General features: G+C 45.7%; 3 protein-coding genes across 3 annotated transcripts in view; 1 reads left to right on the forward strand and 2 right to left on the reverse strand.

Moving 5' to 3' along the window:
• Positions 1-6,144, reverse strand: part of rpp30 (ribonuclease P/MRP 30 subunit) — an 11,072-nt gene extending 4,928 nt beyond the window's left edge. Inside the window, exons 1-6 of the mRNA XM_072440532.1 lie at positions 5,934-6,144; positions 4,751-4,809; positions 4,623-4,679; positions 2,681-2,746; positions 2,387-2,458; positions 1,793-1,882 (exon numbers count right to left, since the gene is read on the reverse strand). Coding sequence (XP_072296633.1) covers positions 1,793-1,882; positions 2,387-2,458; positions 2,681-2,746; positions 4,623-4,679; positions 4,751-4,809; positions 5,934-6,066 — 477 coding nt within the window. The 5' untranslated portion in view covers positions 6,067-6,144. The remainder of the gene's footprint in view (positions 1-1,792; positions 1,883-2,386; positions 2,459-2,680; positions 2,747-4,622; positions 4,680-4,750; positions 4,810-5,933) is intronic.
• Positions 6,145-6,221: 77 nt separating this feature from the next.
• Positions 6,222-8,993, forward strand: nudt13 (nudix (nucleoside diphosphate linked moiety X)-type motif 13). The gene is made up of 9 exons (XM_072440531.1): positions 6,222-6,284; positions 6,586-6,709; positions 6,965-7,107; positions 7,301-7,408; positions 7,474-7,580; positions 7,746-7,871; positions 8,114-8,225; positions 8,298-8,452; positions 8,534-8,993. The coding sequence occupies exons 2-9, from the start codon at positions 6,627-6,629 to the stop codon at positions 8,723-8,725; spliced, it is 1,026 nt and encodes a 341-aa protein (XP_072296632.1). The 5' UTR covers positions 6,222-6,284; positions 6,586-6,626; the 3' UTR covers positions 8,726-8,993.
• Positions 8,994-9,286: 293 nt separating this feature from the next.
• Positions 9,287-26,497, reverse strand: pold3 (polymerase (DNA-directed), delta 3, accessory subunit). The gene is made up of 12 exons (XM_072440533.1): positions 26,235-26,497; positions 24,714-24,769; positions 24,289-24,388; positions 21,656-21,695; positions 21,433-21,565; positions 20,750-21,188; positions 20,609-20,654; positions 20,227-20,311; positions 20,047-20,156; positions 10,472-10,650; positions 10,121-10,199; positions 9,287-9,572 (listed from the first exon to the last, which is right to left on the reverse strand). Exons 1-12 carry the CDS (start codon positions 26,289-26,291, stop codon positions 9,346-9,348), a joined length of 1,551 nt encoding a protein of 516 aa, XP_072296634.1. The 5' UTR covers positions 26,292-26,497; the 3' UTR covers positions 9,287-9,345.
• Between the last annotated feature and the right edge of the window lie 782 nt (positions 26,498-27,279).

The following is a 27,279-nucleotide window of genomic DNA, read 5'->3' on the forward strand; positions in this document are numbered from 1 at the left end:
CACGCTTCAGACTGAACACGCGAACACGCTTCAGACTGAACACGCCAACACGCTTCAGACTGAACACGCCAACACGCTTCAGACTGAACACGCCAACACGCTTCAGACTGAACACGCCAACACGCTTCAGACTGAACACGCCAACACGCTTCAGACTGAACACGCGAACACGCTTCAAACTGAACACGCTAACACGCTTCAGACTGAACACGCGAACACGCTTCAGACTGAACACGCGAACACGCTTCAGACTGAACACGCCAACACGCTTCAGACTGAACACGCCAACACGCTTCAGACTGAACACGCTAACACGCTTCAGACTGAACACGCTAACACGCTTCAGACTGAACACGCGAACACGCTTCAGACTGAACACGCCAACACGCTTCAGACTGAACACGCCAACACGCTTCAGACTGAACACGCCAACACGCTTCAGACTGAACACGCTAACACGCTTCAGACTGAACACGCTAACACGCTTCAGACTGAACACGCGAACACGCTTCAGACTGAACACGCCAACACGCTTCAGACTGAACACGCCAACACGCTTCAGACTGAACACACGAACACGCTTCAGACTGAACACGCTTCAGACTGAACACGCTAACACGCTTCAGACTGAACACGCTAACACGCTTCAGACTGAACACGCTAACACGCTTCAGACTGAACACACTAACACGCTTCAGACTGAACACGCTTCAGACTGAACACGCTTCAGACTGAACACGCTTCAGACTGAACACGCCAACACGCTTCAGACTGAACACGCTAACACGCTTCAGACTGAACACGCTAACACGCTTCAGACTGAACACGATAACACGCTTCAGACTGAACACGCTTCAGACTGAACACGCTAACACGCTTCAGACTGAACACGCTAACACGCTTCAGACTGAACACACTAACACGCTTCAGACTGAACACGCTTCAGACTGAACACGCTTCAGACTGAACACGCTTCAGACTGAACACGCTAACACGCTTCAGACTGAACACGATAACACGCTTCAGACTGAACACGCTTCAGACTGAACACGCTAACACGCTTCAGACTGAACACGCTAACACGCTTCAGACTGAACACACTAACACGCTTCAGACTGAACACGCTTCAGACTGAACACGCTAACACGCTTCAGACTGAACACGCTAACACCCTTCAGACTGGACACGCTAACACGCTTCAGACTGAACACGCTAACACGCTTCAGACTGAACACGCTAACACGCTTCAGACTGAACACGATAACACGCTTCAGACTGAACACGCTTCAGACTGAACACGCTAACACGCTTCAGACTGAACACGCTAACACGCTTCAGACTGAACACACTAACACGCTTCAGACTGAACACGCTTCAGACTGAACACGCTTCAGACTGAACACGCTTCAGACTGAACACGCTAACACGCTTCAGACTGAACACGATAACACGCTTCAGACTGAACACGCTTCAGACTGAACACGCTAACACGCTTCAGACTGAACACGCTAACACGCTTCAGACTGAACACACTAACACGCTTCAGACTGAACACGCTTCAGACTGAACACGCTTCAGACTGAACACGCTTCAGACTGAACACGCTTCAGACTGAACACGCTAACACGCTTCAGACTGAACACGCTAACACCCTTCAGACTGGACACGCTAACACGCTTCAGACTGAACACGCTAACACCCTTCAGACTGGACACGCTAACACGCTTCAGACTGAACACGCGAACACGCTTCAGACTGAACACGCCAACACGCTTCAGACTGAACACTTTACCCCCGACACCGGCGCTCTCTTGTAGAAAAAGGGCAGTTTCTCGCTGACACTGAGGCAGATCAGGTCCACGTCGTACGTCATACAGGCCGACTGCAACACACATGTAACACACGTGTAACACACGTGTGTAACACACGTGTAACACACATGTTCAAACACACGTGTAACACACATGTTCAAACACACGTGTAACACACATGTTCAAACACACGTGTAACACACATGTTCAAACACACGTGTTCAAACACACGTGTTCAAACACACTTATCACACGTGTTCAAACACACATGTAACACACGTGTTCAAACACACTTAACACACGTGTTCAAACACACTTAACACACGTGTAACACACGTGTTCAAACACACGTGTAACACACGTGTTCAAACACACGTGTAACACACATGTTCAAACACACATGTAACACGTGTAACACCCATGTTACACACGTGTAACACCCATGTTACACACGTGTAACACCCATGTTACACACATGTTACACACGTGTAACACACACGTTACACACGTGTAACACACACGTTACACACGTGTAACACACATCTTCAAACACACATGTAAGACACGTGTCTCACCAGAAACAGTTTGTCCGTGTGAGGCTGAACGGCCAAAAGGTCGAAGTGTCTGTACTCGGGACAACTGGCTCTCTGCAGAACAGGAACATGTTAAACTCCAGGACAATAAGAGGACGGGTCACATGGGTCACAGAGAAGGGTCAGACAGGTCAGACAGGATCAGACAGGGTCACACAGGTCAGACAGGATCACACAGGTCAGACAGGGTCACACAGACGGGTCAGACAGGGTCACACAGGTCAGACAGGGTCAGAACGCAGGTGGTTTGGACACTCGTGAGGGGGCGGGGCTTACGTAGTGGCTTGAGTCTGACATCACGATGGTCAGTCTGTTGAGGATTCTGATTGGCCGAGAGCTGCCCTGCAAACACAGATTTGACTTTGTTCATTTAATGGTTCCATATTTACCCTGATGTTTTCTGTCATAAACAGTTTAACATTAAAACAGTTTCTTCATGTGACTGCTCTGGAGCAAAGGATCATGGTCTATGTATCTGGAGCAAAGGATCATGGTCTATGTATCTGGAGCAAAGGATCATGGTCTATGTATCTGGAGCAAAGGATCATGGTCTATGTAGTTCCTCATGTTTTAGGAGCTCATCATGAGAAATATTGAGACGATTGTATTTGACCATATCATTATTATCATTATCATTAGGCCCGAGCGCCACAAGCTGCGAGAGGCCTATTAATCTCGTAAGGCCGTGCAAAGCACGGCTGCGAAAGTGCGCACATAGTGCGCACGAAATCGAGCGCAAAGCGCTCGCCCAATTCCAAACACTCACTAACGCACTCCTTCACTCACGCACGCCCCGTGCAGACTAATTAGTTGTAGGAAAATGGAACATTACCGTTGTAAACGGGCGAAGCCCGTGCAAAAGTGCGCACTCGTCATATAAAGCACTCATTTGCGTTAAGTAGCTCACGAATACGTTCCCCATCTCTTGCATGTTCCGTTCATATAAACATGTGTATAAAGATCCTCCTCCTCCTCCTCCTCCTCCTCCTCCTCCTCCTCCTCCTCCTCCTCAACCCCCCTATTTTTCACCCAGTGAACATTGACGAAAAGTCACAAAAATGTTCACACCTCTAAAAATCGTGCCTCTCTACATTCTGGCTATTTCCCTTTTCTAAAATTAAAAAAATGTGCTCGTCAGTGCCCCCAAATGTACCAAAAATGCATTGAGAGATGGGAAATGACCCAAAAAAAATCTGATCGTAGAATCATGAAATTTGGCGCAGAGGTAGATGGTGACAAGAGAAGTAAAAAATATTATTACGGCAACGCCGTCCGCCCAACCAAATGTCGGTTCAAAAATGGCTAAGCATGACTCTGGAATTTTTTCCAAACGTGGTACTTTTACGAACTCCTCCCAGGGCGTTGGCCCTAAAAAGCTGAAATTTGGTGAAAATGGTGCTGAGGAGTGGGACATCAAAAGTTATTAAATTACATTGACCCTGTCACGGTCTCTGTGCGGCGAAGCCACAAACTTTGGCAAGAATTTCAGAAATCTCCCAAATGTAACATTTCTGCCGTTTGCGCAGATAAAGTCCGAATTGCGTCAAATTAGAATCAGTTGTTAAACTCTTTGCCCTAAACCTACTTGAAGTGAAATAAATTAATTTGGCGCCACAGCGCCCCCTACAGATTTTATATGGAGGTTAAATGTTTAGTTTTGCGAAATTATATGAAATTTGACACAAAACTCAATTTTAGCCCCATCAAAAAAGTCAATGAGACTCATGTCATAATTGTTATGTCGTTGCCGTAACGATGACCGAAACCTCCCATGTTATTCCAATGGGGAAATCACCAGAACATGTTTACACTTTAGACTTTCACAAACTCCTCCCCCTCAGGGCGTTGGCCCTATTAACCTGAAATTTGGTGAGACTCATCTTCAGGACCATCAAAAGTTATCCACATTTTTATTCTAAGAGTCACGATGTCTGTGCGGCAAAGCTGCACATTTTGCCAAGAATTCAAAATAAAATGTCTTTTTGATGTAAAACAAAGGGGAGAAGATGTGACAGCGTCACAGATTCAGCAGTAGATGTAATAAAAGGACAATTGGGGCGCGTTAGCCACGCCCCTTGCGGCGTGGCGGCGGCGTAGCGAGGGCCGATCATTGCCGCTTGCGGCTATATTTATCATTATTATGGTTTGATCGTCCCGTCTTCGATCTAAACGTTTGGACGAGCGCTGCAGGACAAACGTTTCCTTTGAGGTTGGTGACCTGGACGACGGGCGGGGTCTGGACGAGCTCGGCGACGGGCAGCGGCGTGGGAACGGGCTGCAAGAGAAAGACACAGCGTGAGTCCCGAGCGCCCGCACGGCCTCGGCGCGCGCGACCTTTGAACTCACGCTTTTCTTCTTGGCGTCGGGTTCGAACACGTAGTTGACGGCGACGGTCGAGTATCCGACTGAAACACACGGGAAACGTTTCAGTGTCGTTCCTCTGTCGAGCGTCATAGACTTTTTAAATAGATTTTAAACAAATGAAGGCGTAAATATTGTGACTGGAGCTGATCATAACGAGGAGATTGTAACGATCCTGTTGTATTTGTCTCATGTTCGTCTGGATTAAAATGACTAAAAGTCATAAAAACCTTCTAAAGACGGAGGATTATTAAATCAAAATGTCAAAAAAACCAAAGCATTTAATTGAATTTCAACACTTTGTTCATGAATATTCACAGATTTACACCTTTATTAGGGTCAAAATGTGTTTAAAAGTCTCAATGTTGAATAGAAATATACCAGGTCTAAACCAGGACTAAACCAGGACTAAAACAGGTCTAAACCAGGACTAAACCAAAGACTAAACCAGCTCTAAACCAGGTCTAAACCAGGACTAAACCAGGTCTAAACCAGGACTAAACCAGGACTAAAACAGGTCTAAACCAGGACTAAACCAGGTCTAAACCAGGACTAAACCAAAGACTAAACCAGCTCTAAACCAAAGACTAAACCAGGTCTAAACCAGGACTAAACCAGGTCTAAACCAGGACTAAACCAGGTCTAAAACAGGTCTAAACCAAAGACTAAACCAGGACTAAAACAGGTCTAAACCAGGACTAAACCAGGTCTAAACCAGGACTAAAACAGGTCTAAACCAGGACTAAAACAGGTCTAAACCAGGACTAAACCAGGTCTAAACCAGGACTAAACCAGGACTAAACCAAAGACTAAACCAGCTCTAAACCAAAGACTAAACCAGGACTAAACCAGGTCTAAACCAGGTCTAAACCAGGTCTAAACCAAAGACTAAACCAAAGACTAAACCAGGACTAAACCAGGTCTAAACCAAAGACTAAACCAGGAATAAAACAGGATTAAACAAAGACTAAACAGGTCTAAACACAGACTAAAGCAGAGGATTCTCCATAAACATGACACTGAAGGAAACTTCCACATGAAAAGTCCCATCTTTAGCTAAAGTGCTGTTAGCGTGAAGCTAACGCCGCTAGCTCCAAACCCAAACAAACGGCTCATAATCTGCTTTGAACCCGTGTAACGAGCCCCGGGCCCGGCTGTGCGGACTCACGGTGAGCCGCTGTCTCCACCAGCCTCCGGAGCTCGGCCTTGTCCCCGGTAAAAGTCAGATTCAGGTCCATAAACACCGACATCACGCCGCTAATGTGCGCCGAGCTGCGGGAGAGCGTGGAGCAGCGAGGCATGATGGGAAATGGAGTCCGACACAGATATCAAATAAAATAAAATACATATTTACATGTTTTATATAATTAACAGCAGGCGTAAAAAAGTGAAAAGACGTGCCAGAAAAGTACGTGTGTTTTATTTATATCAAAATAAATAGTTATGTAAAAGTTGTCGTAGTACTTCCGGCGTGGAGCGGAAACAGCAGGAAACAGAGGTCAAAACAACAACAGCTGAGGTAGAAAAAGCTCTCCTACATTTCTCCTACAAACGCAACATTTACAGAGCAAAGTGTGTGCCAGGTTCAACCAAATGAAACAAGCATTTATTTAACACGTTCAACCAGAATGTCTGCTTGTTTTAGACCCATTTTAGTGTATGTAACATGTCATAAAACCTCCTGAGAATCTTCACAAGTCCAAATGTATTCAACCATGACACGAAACCCATTGTGTGATGTTAATTCCAGTTTCACATGATGTTCCACTGAGACTTTTGTTTGGAGTGTTTTTGTTTTCATTCTTTTTTTTGATTGACAGAATTTTCATCTTTATGATGTGACCAGAATCCAGCCCGGACCATGTTGAACCCGCTCAGAGTCCTGGTTTCTGGTCTCACTCGCTCCTCTGCACGATGCTGCTCCGGATACGTCTCCAGAATGAGGTTTAGTCCTGCTTTAGTCCTGCTTTAGTCCTGCTTTAGTCCTGCTTTAGTCCCCCTTTAGTCCCCCTTTAGGCCCTCTTTAGGCCCTCTTTAGGCCCTCTTTAGGCCCTCTTTAGGCCCTCTTTAGGCCCTCTTTAGGCCCTCTTTACTCTTTAGGCCCTCCTTTAGCCCTCTTTAGCCCTCTTTAGCCCCTCTTTAGCCCGCTTTAGCCCGCTTTAGCCCGCTTTAGCCCGCTTTAGCCCCTGTCCTCCACAGGTTCCTGGACCACCTGAAGCAGGACCCTGGAGCTTGTGAGGCGGCCCTGTTGGACTCAGACCTGATGTTGTTTCACTCTCTGAAGCCTCTGCTCAAACAGAAGCAGGACAGAAGCTTCTCGTCCGTGTCTCTGCGTCATCCAGGTGCGAACCACTCTCTTTGAATCCATGGTCATGTGACAGATCCACTGACTCTGGACAGGGCTGTGCTTGGTCTCTCCTCCTGTTCTCTTTGTACTTGAACCATTGGCCATATTAAAGGATCCAGGACTCTTCACAGCGCCCCCTGCTGCCACATCCATGTACTTTCTAACCTCTGGTGGTGCTTCTCTTCCAGACGTGAAGTCGCTGCTGCAGAAACTCGGCGCTGACCCGTCAGTCATCCGGGACTCCGTTCTGATTGGCTGCTCGGACGCCGGCGGCGCCCTCTTCTGTCTGGACCTGGGTAATGCGCCACAGAATGTCACAGCAGGATGAGCGAAGCAAAGTGTTTGAGCGCTTGTGTTGCAGCCGCCGTGAACGCCGTCGCCGTCGAGGAGGAAAACCGAGCCACGTTTGTGGAGCTGAGGAAGTCCTTCTTCCTGCTCTCGCACACTGAGGCGCCTCTGGTGGCCAAGGTCAGTCACTGCAGCCGTTTACATGACCAACATGATCAGAGCAGAGAATATGAACGTGTAGAAGGACGCTCAGAGGGAAAGCTCATGTTCATGCAGACTAAAAGGATGTGTTGAGAGGTAACCGTGACGACGGGAGACGCTCAGTCTGGTGTTTGTCCTCTTCAGGCTCAGGCGCTGCTTCGTTGGCATCAGACTCACAGATTCTGCAGTTTCTCCGGAAAACCCACCGAGAGGAACAGATCCGGGAGTCACAGGGTCACCGCCGGGTCAAAGGTCATCCACTACCCACAGGTAATGCCACTGGTCTCCCGTGGTCATGGCCCTGGTGCATGATGGGAGTGGTGTTTGTCTTGTTACAGATGTCTCCTGTGGTCATCGCCCTGGTGCATGATGGGAGTGGTGTTTGTCTTGTTACAGATGTCTCCTGTGGTCATGGCCCTGGTGCATGATGGGAGTGGTGTTTGTCTTGTTACAGATGTCTCCTGTGGTCATGGCCCTGGTGCATGATGGGAGTGGTGTTTGTCTTGTTACAGATGTCTCCTGTGGTCATCGCCCTGGTGCATGATGGGAGTCGGTGTTTGTTGGGGCGTCAGGCGTCGTTTCCTCCAGGACTCTACAGCGCTTTGGCCGGATTCTGCGACATGGGTTTGTCTTTTTCAAATTCTCTGACCTTTAACCTCTGGTACTTCTGACCCCTGACCTCCGTGACCTCTGCAGGTGAGACTGTGGAGGACACCGTTCGCAGGGAGGTGGCGGAGGAGGCGGGACTTGAGGTGCTGTCCGTCACATACAGCTGCTCTCAGCATTGGCCCTTCCCCAACAGCTCCTTCATGATTGGCTGCTTCGCTGCCGTAAGCGCCGCCCACTCACAGGTCTGTCCAATCACGTAATGTTGTGTTTGATGTAGAATCTAAAGTCCTGGTTCTGACCCGGTTCTGACTCTTCTTCTGCAGTTGTCGGTGGACCACTCGGAGCTGGAGGACGCTCGATGGTTCGATCTCGGTCAGATCCGAGCCGGACTCGCGGTTTCGGCTCCGCCCAGGAGAGGCGGTCCTGTGGTCACGTGGTTCCCTCCCAGACACGCCATTGGCCACCAGCTGATCGCGGAGTGGGCGGAGCGACAGACGCGTCACCTTCAGCCTTGAATAAATCCTGTTGTTTTCAAATGAGACTCGTTGTCGTGACAGAGTAAATGCCGAGGACTGAACCGTAAACCAGGTCACGACGCGGCAGCTGAACACGAGCTGGAGCTTCTGCTCGACACAAACGGAAAACAAGACATTTAAACCTGCTCCGGCCTTTTGTCAGACGCAAACGTCCCAAAAGTGAGACGTTTTGGCCGTTTTGATTTGAACTAAAACGGCACAAATGAAATAAAGTCACGTGTGACTCAGTCGAGTTTATGCTTTTTGTCACTTTGAGTTTGACGTCGTTTCTGTTGAACTTTTTAACACGTTTGAATTTAATAAAGCTTTAAATCTGTGTCTGAGGCTTCGAGAGGATAAATGAATAATAATAAAGATCATAAAGTCTGTTATTGATGAAAATTGTGTGACATTTTGGTTGAAAAATGTCGCTTCGTTTGTTTTTGAGTCCGTTTGGTCCAGACAAACTCGACCTTTGCCTTTCAAAATAGTTTCACGTCATTGTAAATGAATAGAACCTGTTGAAAAGAGTAAACAGGCGTTAAACGTGCAGGTCTTGTGCAGTTTTCGTCTTTATTGGTTACAAACAGTGTGAATCTAAAGCGTGGGAGGTTTGAGGCTCATTTCTTGTTGAAAAAGCCCATGATCGAGGATTGTTTTGTGGCTTTGGAGCCGGACGCTGCTTTCTTCTTTTTCTCCTCAGTCTGAGCTTTCCCTGAGGCCGGTTTAGATCCTGGTTTAGATCCTGGTTTAGATCCTGGTTTAGATCCTGGTTTAGATCCTGGTTTAGTCTGGACCTCCTCCTCGGTCTCGGAGTACGACTCGCTCACGTAACCTTTCTCCGTCACTGCAGACACACAAAGGCCAGTCCGGGTTTAGGCCAGGTTTATTCTGGGTTTAGTAGTTTTTTAAGTCTCTTTGTAATCGTTTTTTAAGTCTAGTTTCTGTCGTTTATTACATTTTAGTCCTGGTTTTAGCCATTGTTTTGTCCCATTTCAGTTCCAATCCTGGGTCGAGTCTTGGTTCAGTCCTGTTTTAGACCTGCTTTAGTCCAGCTTTAGTCCAGCTTTAGTCCTGCTTTAGTCCAGCTTTAGTCCTGCTTTAGTCCTGCTTTAGTCCTGCTTTAGTCCTGCTTTAGTCCTGCTTTAGTCCTGCTTTAGTCCTGCTTTAGTCCTGCTTTAGTCCAGCTTTAGTCCAGCTTTAGTCCTGCTTTAGTCCTGCTTTAGTCCTGCTTTAGTCCTGCTTTAGTCCTGCTTTAGTCCTGCTTTAGTCCAGCTTTAGTCCTGCTTTAGTCCTGCTTTAGTCCAGCTCTAGACCCGCTCTAGACCCGCTTTAGCCCCGTTTTAGCTTTAGTCCCGCTTTAGTCCTGGTCTGAACTTAAATATGTAAACATACCGATACATCCTTCTTCGTCCAGGAAAGTCTTGGATTTGAGAACGCGGCGTCTTTTCCTGGTTTTACTGGAGTTTTCCTTCTGTAAAGAAACAACTTCAGTCTGAGAAGAACTGAATCCATTAAACTACAGGATTCACAACAGACTTTCATCACTCTAGTGTCGCCCTCTGACCTCACCTGTGACCTCTGACCCCTCCTGTGTGACCTCTGACCTCACCCGCGTGTGACCTCTGACCCCACCCGCGTGTGACCTCTGACCTCACCCGCGTGTGACCTCTGACCCCACCCGCGTGTGACCTCTGACCTCACCTGCGTGACCTCTGGCTCCTCCTGCGTGACCTCTGACCTCACCTGTGTGACCTCTGACTCCTCCTCTGTGACCTCTGACTCCTCCTGTGTGACCTCTGACATCACCCGTGTGACCTCTGACTCCTCCTCGGTGACCTCTGACCCCTCATGTGGCGCTGGCTCTTCTGTAACTGGATCTGGAGACGGCTGAACCTTGGTCTGAACCGGTGAGTCTGGAATCACTGCAGGAATGACATCACACGACACATGACATCACACGACACATGACGTCACACGACACATGACGTCACACGACACATGACGTCACACGACACATGACGTCACACGACACATGACGTCACACGACATCACACACGACATCACACGACACATGACGTCACACGACACATGACGTCACACGACACATGACGTCACACGACACATGACGACACATGACGTCACACGACACATGACGTCACACGACACATGACGTCACACGACACATGACGACACATGACGTCACACGACACATGACGTCACACGACATCACACATGACATCACACGACACATGACGTCACACGACACATGACGTCACACGACGTCACACGACACATGACGTCACACAACATCACACATGACATCACACGACACATGACGTCACACGACATCACACATGACATCACACGACACATGACGTCACACGACACATGACGTCACACGACACATGACGTCACACGACGACACATGACATCACACGACATCACACATGACATCACACGACACATGACGTCACACGACACATGACGTCACACGACACATGACGTCACACGACACATGACGTCACACGACGACACATGACATCACACGACATCACACAACATCACGTGACACACGACGTCACACGACGTCACATGACATCACACATGACATCACACGACACATGACACACACATGACATCACACGACATCACACGACATCTGACATCACACATGACACACACATGACACACACACGACATCACACGACACACAACGTCACATGACATCACACATGACATCACACGACACATGACATCACATGACACACACATGACACACACATGACATCACACAAAACATGACGTCACACGACACATGACATCACATGACATCACACATGACATCACACGACACATGACACACACACATGACGTCACACAACACATGACGTCACATGACATCACACGACATCACACGACATCACACGACACATGACACACACATGACGTCACACGACATATGACGTCACATGACACACACATGACATCACACGACACATGACATCACATGACATCACACATGACATCACACGACACATGACATCACACGACACATGACATCACACGACATCACACGACACATGACATCACACGACATCACACATGACATCACACGACACATGACATCACATGACATCACACATGACATCACACGACACATGACACACACATGACATCACACGACATCACACGACACATGACATCACATGACATCACACATGACATCACACGACACATGACACACACACGACACCACACGACATCACACATAACATCACACATGACATCACACGACACATGACATCACACGACACACGACATCACACGACATCACATGACATCACACATGACATCACACGACACATGACACACACATGACACACACGACATCACACAAAACATGACGTCACACGACACATGACATCACATGACATCACACATGACGTCACACGACACATGACACACACATGACACACACATGACACACACATGACATCACACGACACATGACATCACACGACACATGACATCACACGACACATGACATCACACGACATCACACAACACATGACATCACACGACATCACACGACATCACACATGACATCACACGACACATGACATCACACGACACATGACACACAGATGACACACACATGACATCACATGACATCACACGACATCACACATGACATCACACGACATCACACGACACATGACATCACACGACATCACACGACATCACACGACACATGACATCACATCACAAATGACATCACACGGCACATGACATCACATGACATCACACATCATCACACGACACATGACATCACACATGACATCACACGACACATGACATCACACGACATCACACGACATCAATGACATCACACGACATCAATGACATCACACGACACATGACATCACACATGACACACACCACACGACATCACATGACATCACATGACATCACACGACATCGCACAACATCAATGACATCACATGACATCACACGACATCGCACAACATCAATGACATCACATGACATCACACGACATCACATGACACATGACATCACACGACACATGACATCACATGACATCACACGACACATGACATCACACATGACATCACACGACATCACACGACATCAATGACATCACATGACATCACACGACATCAATGACATCACACGACACATGACATCACACATGACATCACACGACATCACACGACATCAATGACATCACACAACATCAATGACATCACACGACACATGACATCACACATGACACACACCACACGACATCACATGACATCACATGACATCACACGACATCACACGACATCACACGACATCACACGACATCGCACAACATCAATGACATCACACGACATCAATGACATCACACGACACATGACATCACACGGCACATGATATCACACGACATCACACGACACATGACATCACATGACATCACACATGACATCACACGGCACATGACATCACATGACATCACACATGACATCACACGACATCACATGACATCACACGACATCACACGACACATGACATCACATAACATCACACATGACATCACACGACATCACATGACATTACATGACATCACACGGCATCACACGACATCACATGACATCACATGACACACGACATCACACGACATCACATGACACACGACATCACACGACATCACACGACATAAATGACATCACACGACATCAATGACATCACATGACATCACATGACACATGACATCACACGACATCACACGACATCACATGACACACGACATCACACGACATCACACGACATCACACGACATCAATGACATCACATGACATCACACGACATCAATGACATCACATGACATCACATGACACATGACATCACACGACATCACACGACATCACACGACATCACACGACATCAATGACATCACATGACATCACATGACACATGACATCACATGACACACGACATCACACGACATCACACGACATCGATGACATCGCACGACATCAATGACACCACACAACATCAATGACACCGCACGACATCGATGACATCACACGACATCAATGACACCACACGACATCAATGACATCGCACGACATCAATGACATCGCACGACATCAATGACATCGCACGACATCAATGACATCGCACGACATCAATGACATCACACGACATCAATGACACCACACGACATCAATGACATCGCACGACATCAATGACATCACATGACATCACATGACACACGACATCACATGACACACGACATCACACGACATCACACGACATCGCACGACATCAATGACATCGCACGACATCAATGACATCGCACGACATCAATGACATCGCACGACATCAATGACACCGCACGACATCAATGACACCGCACGACATCAATGACACCGCACGACATCAATGACACCGCACGACATCAATGACACCGCACGACATCAATGACACCGCACGACATCAATGACACCGCACGACATCAATGACATCGCACGACATCAATGACATCGCACGACATCAATGACATCGCACGACATCAATGACATCGCACGACATCAATGACATCGCACGACATCAATGACATCGCACGACATCAATGACATCGCACGACATCAATGACACCGCACGACATCAATGACACCGCACGACATCAATGACATCGCACGACATCAATGACATCGCATGACATCACACGACATCACACGACATCAATGACATCGCACGACATCAATGACATCGCACGACATCAATGACATCGCACGACATCAATGACATCGCACGACATCAATGACATCGCACGACATCAATGACATCGCACGACATCAATGACATCGCACGACATCAATGACACCGCACGACATCAATGACATCGCATGACATCACATGACACATGACATCACACGACATCACACGACATCAATGACATCGCACGACATCAATGACATCGCACGACATCAATGACATCGCACGACATCAATGACATCGCACGACATCAATGACATCGCACGACATCAATGACATCGCACGACATCAATGACATCGCACGACATCAATGACATCGCACGACATCAATGACATCGCACGACATCAATGACATCGCACGACATCAATGACATCACATGACATCACATGACATCACATGACATCACACGACATCAATGACATCGCACGGCATCAATGACATCGCACGACATCAATGACATCGCACGACATCAATGACATCGCACGACATCAATGACATCGCACGACATCAATGACATCGCACGACATCAATGACATCGCACGACATCAATGACATCGCACGACATCAATGACATCGCACGACATCAATGACATCGCACGACATCAATGACATCGCACGACATCAATGACATCGCACGACATCAATGACATCGCACGACATCAATGACATCGCACGACATCAATGACATCGCACGACATCAATGACATCGCACGACATCAATGACATCGCACGACATCAATGACACCGCACGACATCAATGACATCGCACGACATCAATGACATCGCACGACATCAATGACATCGCACGACATCAATGACATCGCACGACATCGCACGACATCAATGACATCGCACGACATCAATGACATCGCACGACATCAATGACATCGCACGACATCAATGACATCACATGACATCACACGACATCACACGACATCAATGACATCGCACGACATCAATGACATCGCACGACATCAATGACACCACACGACATCAATGACATCGCACGACATCAATGACATCGCACGACATCAATGACACCACACGACATCAATGACACCGCACGACATCAATGACATCGCACGACATCAATGACATCGCACGACATCAATGACATCGCACGACATCAATGACATCGCAAGACATCAATGACATCGCACGACATCAATGACATCGCACGACATCAATGACATCACATGACATCACATGACACATGACATCACATGACACACGACATCACACGACATCACACGACATCAATGACATCGCACGACATCAATGACATCGCACGACATCAATGACATCGCACGACATCAATGACATCGCACGACATCAATGACATCGCACGACATCAATGACATCGCACGACATCAATGACATCGCACGACATCAATGACATCGCACGACATCAATGACATCGCACGACATCAATGACATCGCACGACATCAATGACATCGCACGACATCAATGACACCGCACGACATCAATGACATCGCACGACATCAATGACATCGCATGACATCACATGACACATGACATCACACGACATCACACGACATCAATGACATCGCACGACATCAATGACATCGCACGACATCAATGACATCGCACGACATCAATGACATCGCACGACATCAATGACATCGCACGACATCAATGACACCGCACGACATCAATGACATCGCACGACATCAATGACATCACATGACATCACATGACACACGACATCACACGACATCACACGACATCAATGACATCGCACGACATCAATGACATCGCACGACATCAATGACATCGCACGACATCACACATGACATCACACGACACATGACATCACATGACATCACACATGACATCACACGACACATGACACACACATGACATCACACGACACATGACATCACATGACATCACACATGACATCACACGACACATGACACACACATGACACACACATGACGTCACACGACACATGACATCGCACGACATCAATGACATCACACGACATCAATGACACCGCACGACATCAATGACATCGCACGACATCAATGACATCGCACGACATCAATGACACCGCACGACATCAATGACATCGCACGACATCAATGACATCGCACGACATCAATGACATCGCACGACATCAATGACATCGCAAGACATCAATGACATCGCACGACATCAATGACATCGCACGACATCAATGACATCACATGACATCACATGACACACGACATCACATGACACACGACATCACACGACATCACACGACATCAATGACATCGCACGACATCAATGACATCGCACGACATCAATGACATCGCACGACATCAATGACATCGCACGACATCAATGACATCACACGACATCAATGACACCGCACGACATCAATGACATCGCACGACATCAATGACATCGCACGACATCAATGACATCACACGACATCAATGACACCGCACGACATCAATGACATCGCACGACATCAATGACATCGCACGACATCAATGACATCACACGACATCAATGACATCGCACGACATCAATGACATCGCACGACATCAATGACATCGCACGACATCAATGACATCGCACGACATCAATGACATCGCACGACATCAATGACATCACACGACATCAATGACACCACACGACATCAATGACATCACATGACATCACATGACACATGACATCACATGACACACGACATCACACGACATCACACGACATCAATGACATCGCACGACATCAATGACATCGCACGACATCAATGACATCACACGACATCAATGACACCGCACGACATCAATGACATCGCACGACATCAATGACATCACACGACATCAATGACATCGCACGACATCAATGACATCGCACGACATCAATGACATCACATGACATCACACGACATCAATGACATCGCACGACATCAATGACATCGCACGACATCAATGACATCACACGACATCAATGACATCGCACGACATCAATGACATCGCACGACATCAATGACATCGCACGACATCAATGACATCACACGACATCAATGACATCGCACGACATCAATGACATCGCACGACATCAATGACATCGCACGACATCAATGACATCACACGACATCAATGACATCGCACGACATCAATGACATCGCACGACATCAATGACATCGCACGACATCAATGACATCGCACGACATCAATGACATCGCACGACATCAATGACATCGCACGACATCAATGACATCGCACGACATCAATGACATCGCACGACATCAATGACATCGCACGACATCAATGACATCGCACGACATCAATGACACCACACGACATCAATGACATCGCACGACATCAATGACATCACATGACACACGACATCACACGACATCACACGACATCAATGACATCGCACGACATCAATGACATCGCACGACATCAATGACATCGCACGACATCAATGACATCGCACGACATCAATGACATCACATGACATCACATGACACATGACATCACATGACACACGACATCACACGACATCACACGACATCAATGACATCGCACGACATCAATGACATCGCACGACATCAATGACATCGCACGACATCAATGACATCGCACGACATCAATGACATCGCACGACATCAATGACATCGCACGACATCAATGACATCGCACGACATCAATGACATCGCACGACATCAATGACATCGCACGACATCAATGACATCGCACGACATCAATGACATCGCACGACATCAATGACACCGCACGACATCAATGACATCGCACGACATCAATGACATCGCATGACATCACATGACACATGACATCACACGACATCACACGACATCAATGACATCGCACGACATCAATGACATCGCACGACATCAATGACATCGCACGACATCAATGACATCGCACGACATCAATGACATCGCACGACATCAATGACACCGCACGACATCAATGACATCGCACGACATCAATGACATCACATGACATCACATGACACACGACATCACACGACATCACACGACATCAATGACATCGCACGACATCAATGACATCGCACGACATCAATGACATCACATGACATCACATGACACACGACATCACATGACACACGACATCACACGACATCACACGACATCAATGACATCGCACGACATCAATGACATCGCACGACATCAATGACATCGCACGACATCAATGACATCGCACGACATCAATGACATCACACGACATCAATGACACCGCACGACATCAATGACATCGCACGACATCAATGACATCGCACGACATCAATGACATCACACGACATCAATGACACCGCACGACATCAATGACATCGCACGACATCAATGACATCGCACGACATCAATGACATCACACGACATCAATGACATCGCACGACATCAATGACATCGCACGACATCAATGACATCGCACGACATCAATGACATCGCACGACATCAATGACATCGCACGACATCAATGACATCACACGACATCAATGACACCACACGACATCAATGACATCACATGACATCACATGACACATGACATCACATGACACACGACATCACACGACATCACACGACATCAATGACATCGCACGACATCAATGACATCGCACGACATCAATGACATCACACGACATCAATGACACCGCACGACATCAATGACATCGCACGACATCAATGACATCACACGACATCAATGACATCGCACGACATCAATGACATCGCACGACATCAATGACATCACATGACATCACACGACATCAATGACATCGCACGACATCAATGACATCGCACGACATCAATGACATCACACGACATCAATGACATCGCACGACATCAATGACATCGCACGACATCAATGACATCGCACGACATCAATGACATCACACGACATCAATGACATCGCACGACATCAATGACATCGCACGACATCAATGACATCGCACGACATCAATGACATCACACGACATCAATGACATCGCACGACATCAATGACATCGCACGACATCAATGACATCGCACGACATCAATGACATCGCACGACATCAATGACATCGCACGACATCAATGACATCGCACGACATCAATGACATCGCACGACATCAATGACATCGCACGACATCAATGACATCGCACGACATCAATGACATCGCACGACATCAATGACACCACACGACATCAATGACATCGCACGACATCAATGACATCACATGACACACGACATCACACGACATCACACGACATCAATGACATCGCACGACATCAATGACATCGCACGACATCAATGACATCGCACGACATCAATGACATCGCACGACATCAATGACATCGCACGACATCAATGACATCGCACGACATCAATGACATCGCACGACATCAATGACATCGCACGACATCAATGACATCGCACGACATCAATGACATCGCACGACATCAATGACATCGCACGACATCAATGACATCGCACGACATCAATGACATCGCACGACATCAATGACATCGCACGACATCAATGGCACCTCGCTCTTCTTCGTCGCTGCTGTCTTGAGTTCTCCTGATGCGTCTCCTCTTCTTCTTCTTCTCCTTTGGCTCGTCTTCGCTGTCTGACTCCTGCGTTCTTTTGCTCTTGCTGTGGGGAAACACACGGTCACCACGGAAATGATAAGTGTGGGAGGGGCAAAACCAGACTCCGCCCTCACCTGCTGGCCTGTGGGAGGCGCTGTTCTGTGGAGCTGCTCTGCTCCTTCACCGACGCAGCAGCAGCAGCAGCAGCAGCAGGCTTTTCTACAGGAACAAAGACTTTGATAAACCAGGACTAAACCAGGTCTAAATAAGGACTAAACCAGGCCTAAACCAGGTCTAAACCAGGTCTAAACCAGGTCTAAACCAGGACTAAACCAGGTCTGAACCAGGACTGAACCAGGACTGAACCAGGACTGAACCAGGACTGAACCAGGACTAATCAGGCCTAAACCAGGACTAAACCAGGATTAAAACTAGGTCTAAACCAGTACAAAATGAGCCAGCATCAAAGGCTCAATAAATATTGACTTTAAAGATTAAATCAGGACCAAAACTCACTTTTAGTTTGACTCCCAAAGAAGTTTGTCACGGGGTTGGACTTGGTCTAAAACAGAACGGATAAAACACCAGGACAAGTGTGAACGCGCCTTAAAAACATGAAAAGTTTCAGTTTGAATTCAAAGTAATTGTCTCTTTTACCACCGGCTCCTCTGTGGACTCGGCCTTGGACTCGGCCTTGGACTCGGCCTTGGACTCGGCCTTGGACTCGGCCTTGGACTCGGCCTTGGACTCGGCCTTGGACTCGGCCTTGGACTCGACCTTGGACTCGACCTTGGACTCGACCTTGGACTCGACCTTGGACTCGACCTTGGACTCGACCTTGGACTCGGCCCTGGACTCGGCCCTGGACTCGGCCCTGGACTCGGCCCTGGACTCGGCCCTGGACTCGACCTTGGGTCTGTTGGCGAACATTCCCATGATGCCTTTGGGTTTGGGGCAAGTTTTGGCGCTGACTGTTGTGTTTGTTTCCTGTTTGTGAGTTTCTGGAGGAGGTTGTTGTTGTTGTTGTGTTTCTCTGGACTGAAGCAGCTCTGCTTTGCTCAAAGGCACAGCATCAGGACAGCGGATTGCACTGAACCTGAGAGAAAAACACACAGAATGTGTGAGAAAACACCTGAGAACAGAAATCTTTTGTAGTATTCATGGGTCTAACTTTAAAACAGGTGGTATAGCATATATAGCATCGTAATAAATTGCAGATGGCTGCGATAAAGCACCTCGCCCCACAGCGAGAAGGTCCCAGGTTCAATTCTGAAACCAGTGTTCTCCTGGAGTCTTGAAAGGTTCTCTGGTGTGAATCCTCCAGACTCACAGCTCGTTACCTGTTGCACTGTTGCATGTCGCTCTTGACGGCGTCGTAGTCCACTCCAAACAAGGGGGCGCTGTCGCGCAGCAGAGCCTTGTGGACGCTGTAAACGTGAACGCTCACCACTAAACTCAGCTTCGACTTGGCATCTGAAACCACAAATCACAAAGTTTCTTCCTCCAAACACACGTCTCACTGTCAGAGCGCCACCTTCAGGCAGAGAGAGGAACAGCACTCACCCTCCAGCTGCTCTTCACGCACCACGGACACTTTATGACACTGCAACAAAGAGACGACGGACATTAGTCCAACAGAAACGTGTCTTTAAACGTGTCTTTAAACGTGTCAAAAAAACATTCAGAAATGTTTTTCTCAGTGATATGTTTTTCTCAGTGATATTTCTGGATGTTTTCTCAGTGATATTTCTGGATGTTTTTCTCAGTGATATTTCTGGATGTTTTCCTCAGTGATATTTCATGATGTTTTCCTCAGTGATATTTCTGGATGTTTTCCTCAGTGATATTTCTGGATGTTTTCCTCAGTGATATTTCTGGATGTTTCCTCAGTGATATTTCTGGATGTTTTTCTCAGTGATATTTCTGGATGTTTTTCTCAGTGATATTTCTGGATGTTTTCCTCAGTGATATTTCTGGATGTTTTTCTCAGTGATATTTCTGGATGTTTCCTCAGTGATATTTCTGGATGTTTCCTCAGTGATATTTCTGGATGTTTTTCTCAGTGATATTTCTGGATGTTTTCCTCAGTGATATTTCTGGATGTTTCCTCAGTGATATTTCTGGATGTTTTTCTCAGTGATATTTCTGAATGTTTTCCTCAGTGATATTTCTGGATGTTTTCCTCAGTGATATTTCTGGATGTTTTTCTCAGTGATATTTCTGGATGTTTTTCTCAGTGATATTTCTGGATGTTTTTCTCAGTGATATTTCTGGATGTTTTTCTCAGTGATATTTCATGATGTTTTCCTCAGTGATATTTCTGGATGTTTTTCTCAGTGATATTTCTAGATGTTTTTCTCAGTGATATTTCTGGATGTTTTTCTCAGTGATATTTCTGGATGTTTTTCTCAGTGATATTTCTGGATGTTTTCCTCAGTGATATTTCTGGATGTTTTCCTCAGTGATATTTCTGGATGTTTTCCTCAGTGATATTTCTGGATGTTTTCCTCAGTGATATTTCTGGATGTTTTCCTCAGTGATATTTCTGGATGTTTTTCTCAGTGATATTTCTGGATGTTTTCCTCAGTGATATTTCTGGATGTTTTTCTCAGTGATATTTCTGGATGTTTTCCTCAGTGATATTTCTGGATGTTTTCCTCAGTGATATTTCTGGATGTTTTCCTCAGTGATATTTCTGGATGTTTTCCTCAGTGATATTTCTGGATGTTTTTCTCAGTGATATTTCTGGATGTTTTCCTCAGTGATATTTCTGGATGTTTCCTCAGTGATATTTCTGGATGTTTTCCTCAGTGATATTTCTGGATGTTTCCTCAGTGATATTTCTGGATGTTTTTCTCAGTGATATTTCTGGATGTTTTTCTCAGTGATATTTCTGGATGTTTTCCTCAGTGATATTTCTGGATGTTTCCTCAGTGATATTTCTGGATGTTTTTCTCAGTGATATTTCTGGATGTTTTTCTCAGTGATATTTCTGAATGTTTTCCTCAGTGATATTTCTGGATGTTTTCCTCAGTGATATTTCTGGATGTTTTTCTCAGTGATATTTCTGGATGTTTTTCTCAGTGATATTTCTGGATGTTTTTCTCAGTGATATTTCTGGATGTTTTTCTCAGTGATATTTCTGGATGTTTTTCTCAGTGATATTTCTGGATGTTTTTCTCAGTGATATTTCATGATGTTTTCCTCAGTGATATTTCTGGATGTTTTTCTCAGTGATATTTCTAGATGTTTTTCTCAGTGATATTTCTGGATGTTTTTCTCAGTGATATTTCTGGATGTTTTCCTCAGTGATATTTCTGGATGTTTTCCTCAGTGATATTTCTGGATGTTTTTCTCAGTGATATTTCTGGATGTTTTTCTCAGTGATATTTCTGGATGTTTTTCTCAGTGATATTTCTGGATGTTTTCCTCAGTGATATTTCTGGATGTTTTTCTCAGTGATATTTCTGAATGTTTTCCTCAGTGATATTTCTGGATGTTTTTCTCAGTGATATTTCTGGATGTTTTCCTCAGTGATATTTCTGGATGTTTCCTCAGTGATATTTCTGGATGTTTTTCTCAGTGATATTTCTGGATGTTTTTCTCAGTGATATTTCTGAATGTTTTCCTCAGTGATATTTCTGGATGTTTTCCTCAGTGATATTTCTGGATGTTTTTCTCAGTGATATTTCTGGATGTTTTTCTCAGTGATATTTCTGGATGTTTTTCTCAGTGATATTTCTGGATGTTTTTCTCAGTGATATTTCTGGATGTTTTTCTCAGTGATATTTCATGATGTTTTCCTCAGTGATATTTCTGGATGTTTTTCTCAGTGATATTTCTAGATGTTTTTCTCAGTGATATTTCTGGATGTTTTTCTCAGTGATATTTCTGGATGTTTTTCTCAGTGATATTTCTGGATGTTTTTCTCAGTGATATTTCTGGATGTTTTCCTCAGTGATATTTCTGGATGTTTTTCTCAGTGATATTTCTGGATGTTTTTCTCAGTGATATTTCTGGATGTTTTCCTCAGTGATATTTCTGGATGTTTTCCTCAGTGATATTTCTGGATGTTTCCTCAGTGATATTTCTGGATGTTTTCCTCAGTGATATTTCTGGATGTTTTCCTCAGTGATATTTCTGGATGTTTTCCTCAGTGATATTTCTGGATGTTTTTCGTCCGTTCTTTGCCTCACCGTTCGCCCGTTGTCCTCACTTTTCCCCGACAGCAGAAACGTGGCGTGAAGCGCGGCTGAACTCTCCTTCCTCTTGTGCTCCAGGTAATGAAACAACATTCTGCAAAACGACACAAACGTGACTCTGAACCTCATTTTAGTCTTCCACATAAACGATTATTTCTATTGAACATTAAAACTAAACATAAATGATACAAGAGGAAACATTCAGTCTCATTATCAAATGTTACAACTATTGTGAGATAAGACAACGCCCTTTAAAGATTATTACTGAGACAACAGAAAAATCTATCTTTTTCTTTCATTTCTATTTTCAGACGTTAATATTCCTCAACTTAAGGAATCAATTAAACCGAGTTCTCAGCCGTGTTTACTACAATGGACCCCTCCTGGACGAATGAGGGATTACACAACATGACACTGACCGTTTGGCCGTGTTGACGTGAACGCCCAGAGTCAGACTCAGCCATTTGTACGTCACCTGCAACACACCAGGAAACAAGAACGACTCAACCATCTACACTCCACAGTCCAGGGGCAGCCCGCTTTAGACCAGGTCTAAACCAGGACTAAACCTGGACTTAACCAGGTCTAAACCTGGTCTAAACCAGGACTAAACCAAGTCTAAACCAGGACCAAATCAGGTCTAAACCAGGACTAAACCAAGTCTAAACCAGGACCAAATCAGGTCTAAACCAGGACTAAACCTGGACTTAACCAGGTCTAAACCTGGTCTAAACCAGGACTAAACCAGGACCAAATCAGGTCTAAACCAGGACTAAACCAGGACCAAAACCGGGTCTAAACCAGGACCAAAACCGGGTCTAAACCAGGTCTAAACCAGAAATAAACCAGGTCTAAACTAGGACTAAACCAGGTCTAAACTAGGAATAAACCAGGACCAAAACCAGGTCTAAACCAGAAATAAACCAGGTCTAAACTAGGACTAAACCAGGTCTAAACTTGGACTAAACCAGGTCTAAACCAGGACTAAACCAAGTCTAAACCAGGTCTAAACCAGGACTAAACCAGGACTAAACCAAGTCTAAACCAGTACTAAACCAGTACTAAACCTGGACTTAACCAGGTCTAAACCTGGTCTAAACCAGGACTAAACCAAGTCTAAACCAGGACCAAATCAGGTCTAAACCAGGACTAAACCAGGACCAAAACCGGGTCTAAACCAGGACCAAAACCGGGTCTAAACCAGGTCTAAACCAGAAATAAACCAGGTCTAAACTAGGACTAAACCAGGTCTAAACTAGGAATAAACCAGGACCAAAACCAGGTCTAAACCAGAAATAAACCAGGTCTAAACTAGGACTAAACCAGGTCTAAACTAGGACTAAACCAGGTCTAAACCAGGACTAAACCAAGTCTAAACCAGTACTAAACCAGGACTAAACCAGGTCTAAACCAGGTCTAAACCAGGACTAAACCAGGACTAAACCAAGTCTAAACCAGTACTAAACCAGGACTAAACCAGGTCTAAACCAGGTCTAAACCAGTACTAAACCAGTACTAAACCTGGACTTAACCAGGTCTAAACCTGGTCTAAACCAGGACTAAACCAAGTCTAAACCAGGACCAAATCAGGGTCTAAACCAGGACCAAAACCGGGTCTAAACCAGGAATAAACCAGGTCTAAACTAGGAATAAACCAGGTCTAAACCAGGACCAAAACCGGGTCTAAACCAGGACTAAACCAGGTCTAAACCAGAAATAAACCAGGTCTAAACTAGGAATAAACCAGGTCTAAACCAGGACCAAAACCATGTCTAAACCAGGACTAAACTAGGACTAAACCAGGTCTAAACCAGGTCTAAACCAGGACTAAACCAGGTCTAAACCAGGACCACACTGATCTGGTTTGTAACACATTGTCGCCTCGTGGGAAAAGCGTGAATCTTTTATAAATACGTTTTACACGTGACTGCGGAACTTACGATCTTGTCCTGGTCGTGCACGTATTCGTCGATGTTGTCCAGATAAAGCGTGTCCATGTTGTCAGGTTTAGTCCGGGTTTAGTCCGGTTTAGTCCGGTTTAGTCCAGTTTAGTCCAGTTTAGTCCAGTTTAGTCCAGTTTAGTCCAGTTTAGTCCGGGTTAAATCCGGGTTAAATCCGGGTTTAGTCCGGGTTAAGTCCGGGTAAATGCCGCTGTGCTGAGCTCGGCTGCGCGGGAACAGAACGTGCCGGGATTGTTTACTTCCGCTCTGAGCCGTCACGTGTCTTGCAGACTTCCGGTTATGTCAGAAATACGTCATTTTGTAATAAACACTTTGCACTTTATCTAACGCTCATGTTCTTCCAACCCAATGTGAACAAACATGTTTTTAATTGTACGCTATAAATAATGAAATAAATAAAAACATATATCGTATTCATAAAGCAAAGATTGAAAATGTACATTTCTGGTCACAACTTATAACAAAACTTGATTACGTTTTTCCAAAGAGGTTTTTATTTAATTTGTTTTTTATTTTTTGTATTTTCGCTATCTTATTATAAATAGATGTATGTATACTGACCTCTATTCAACTTTATTAACTGTATGAAAATACATAATATTATGTACATATTGCTTTTCTGTGGATGTCAATGTGGAGGAAATGAGCGCAGTCGACCAACTATAAGTACATATGTATGTGCATCAACAAGTATGTATGCTGGGTATGCACATGCATGTATCTAAACATGTATGTGGATATTTGTATCACCTGGACAGCAGAGGGGATATTATTTCAGTTTATTTTTTGCCAATATTATCATTGCTCTGGTTATTGCTATTATTAGGCCCGAGTGCCACAAGCTGCGAGAGGCCTATTAATCTCGTAAGGCCGTGCAAAGCACGGCTGCGAAAGTGCGCACGTAGTGCGCACGAAATCGAGCGCAAAGCGCTCGCCCACTTCCAAACACTCACTAACGCACTCCTCCTCATGCACGCCCCGTGCATACTAATTAGTTGTAGGAAAATGGAACATTACCGTTGTA

The sequence above is a fragment of the Eucyclogobius newberryi genome, unplaced genomic scaffold (assembly GCF_026437365.1).
Source record: "Eucyclogobius newberryi isolate DKJ021-1_F unplaced genomic scaffold, fEucNew1.0.hap1 SCAF_12, whole genome shotgun sequence".
In the NCBI taxonomy this organism is placed as follows: domain Eukaryota; kingdom Metazoa; phylum Chordata; class Actinopteri; order Gobiiformes; family Gobiidae; genus Eucyclogobius; species Eucyclogobius newberryi.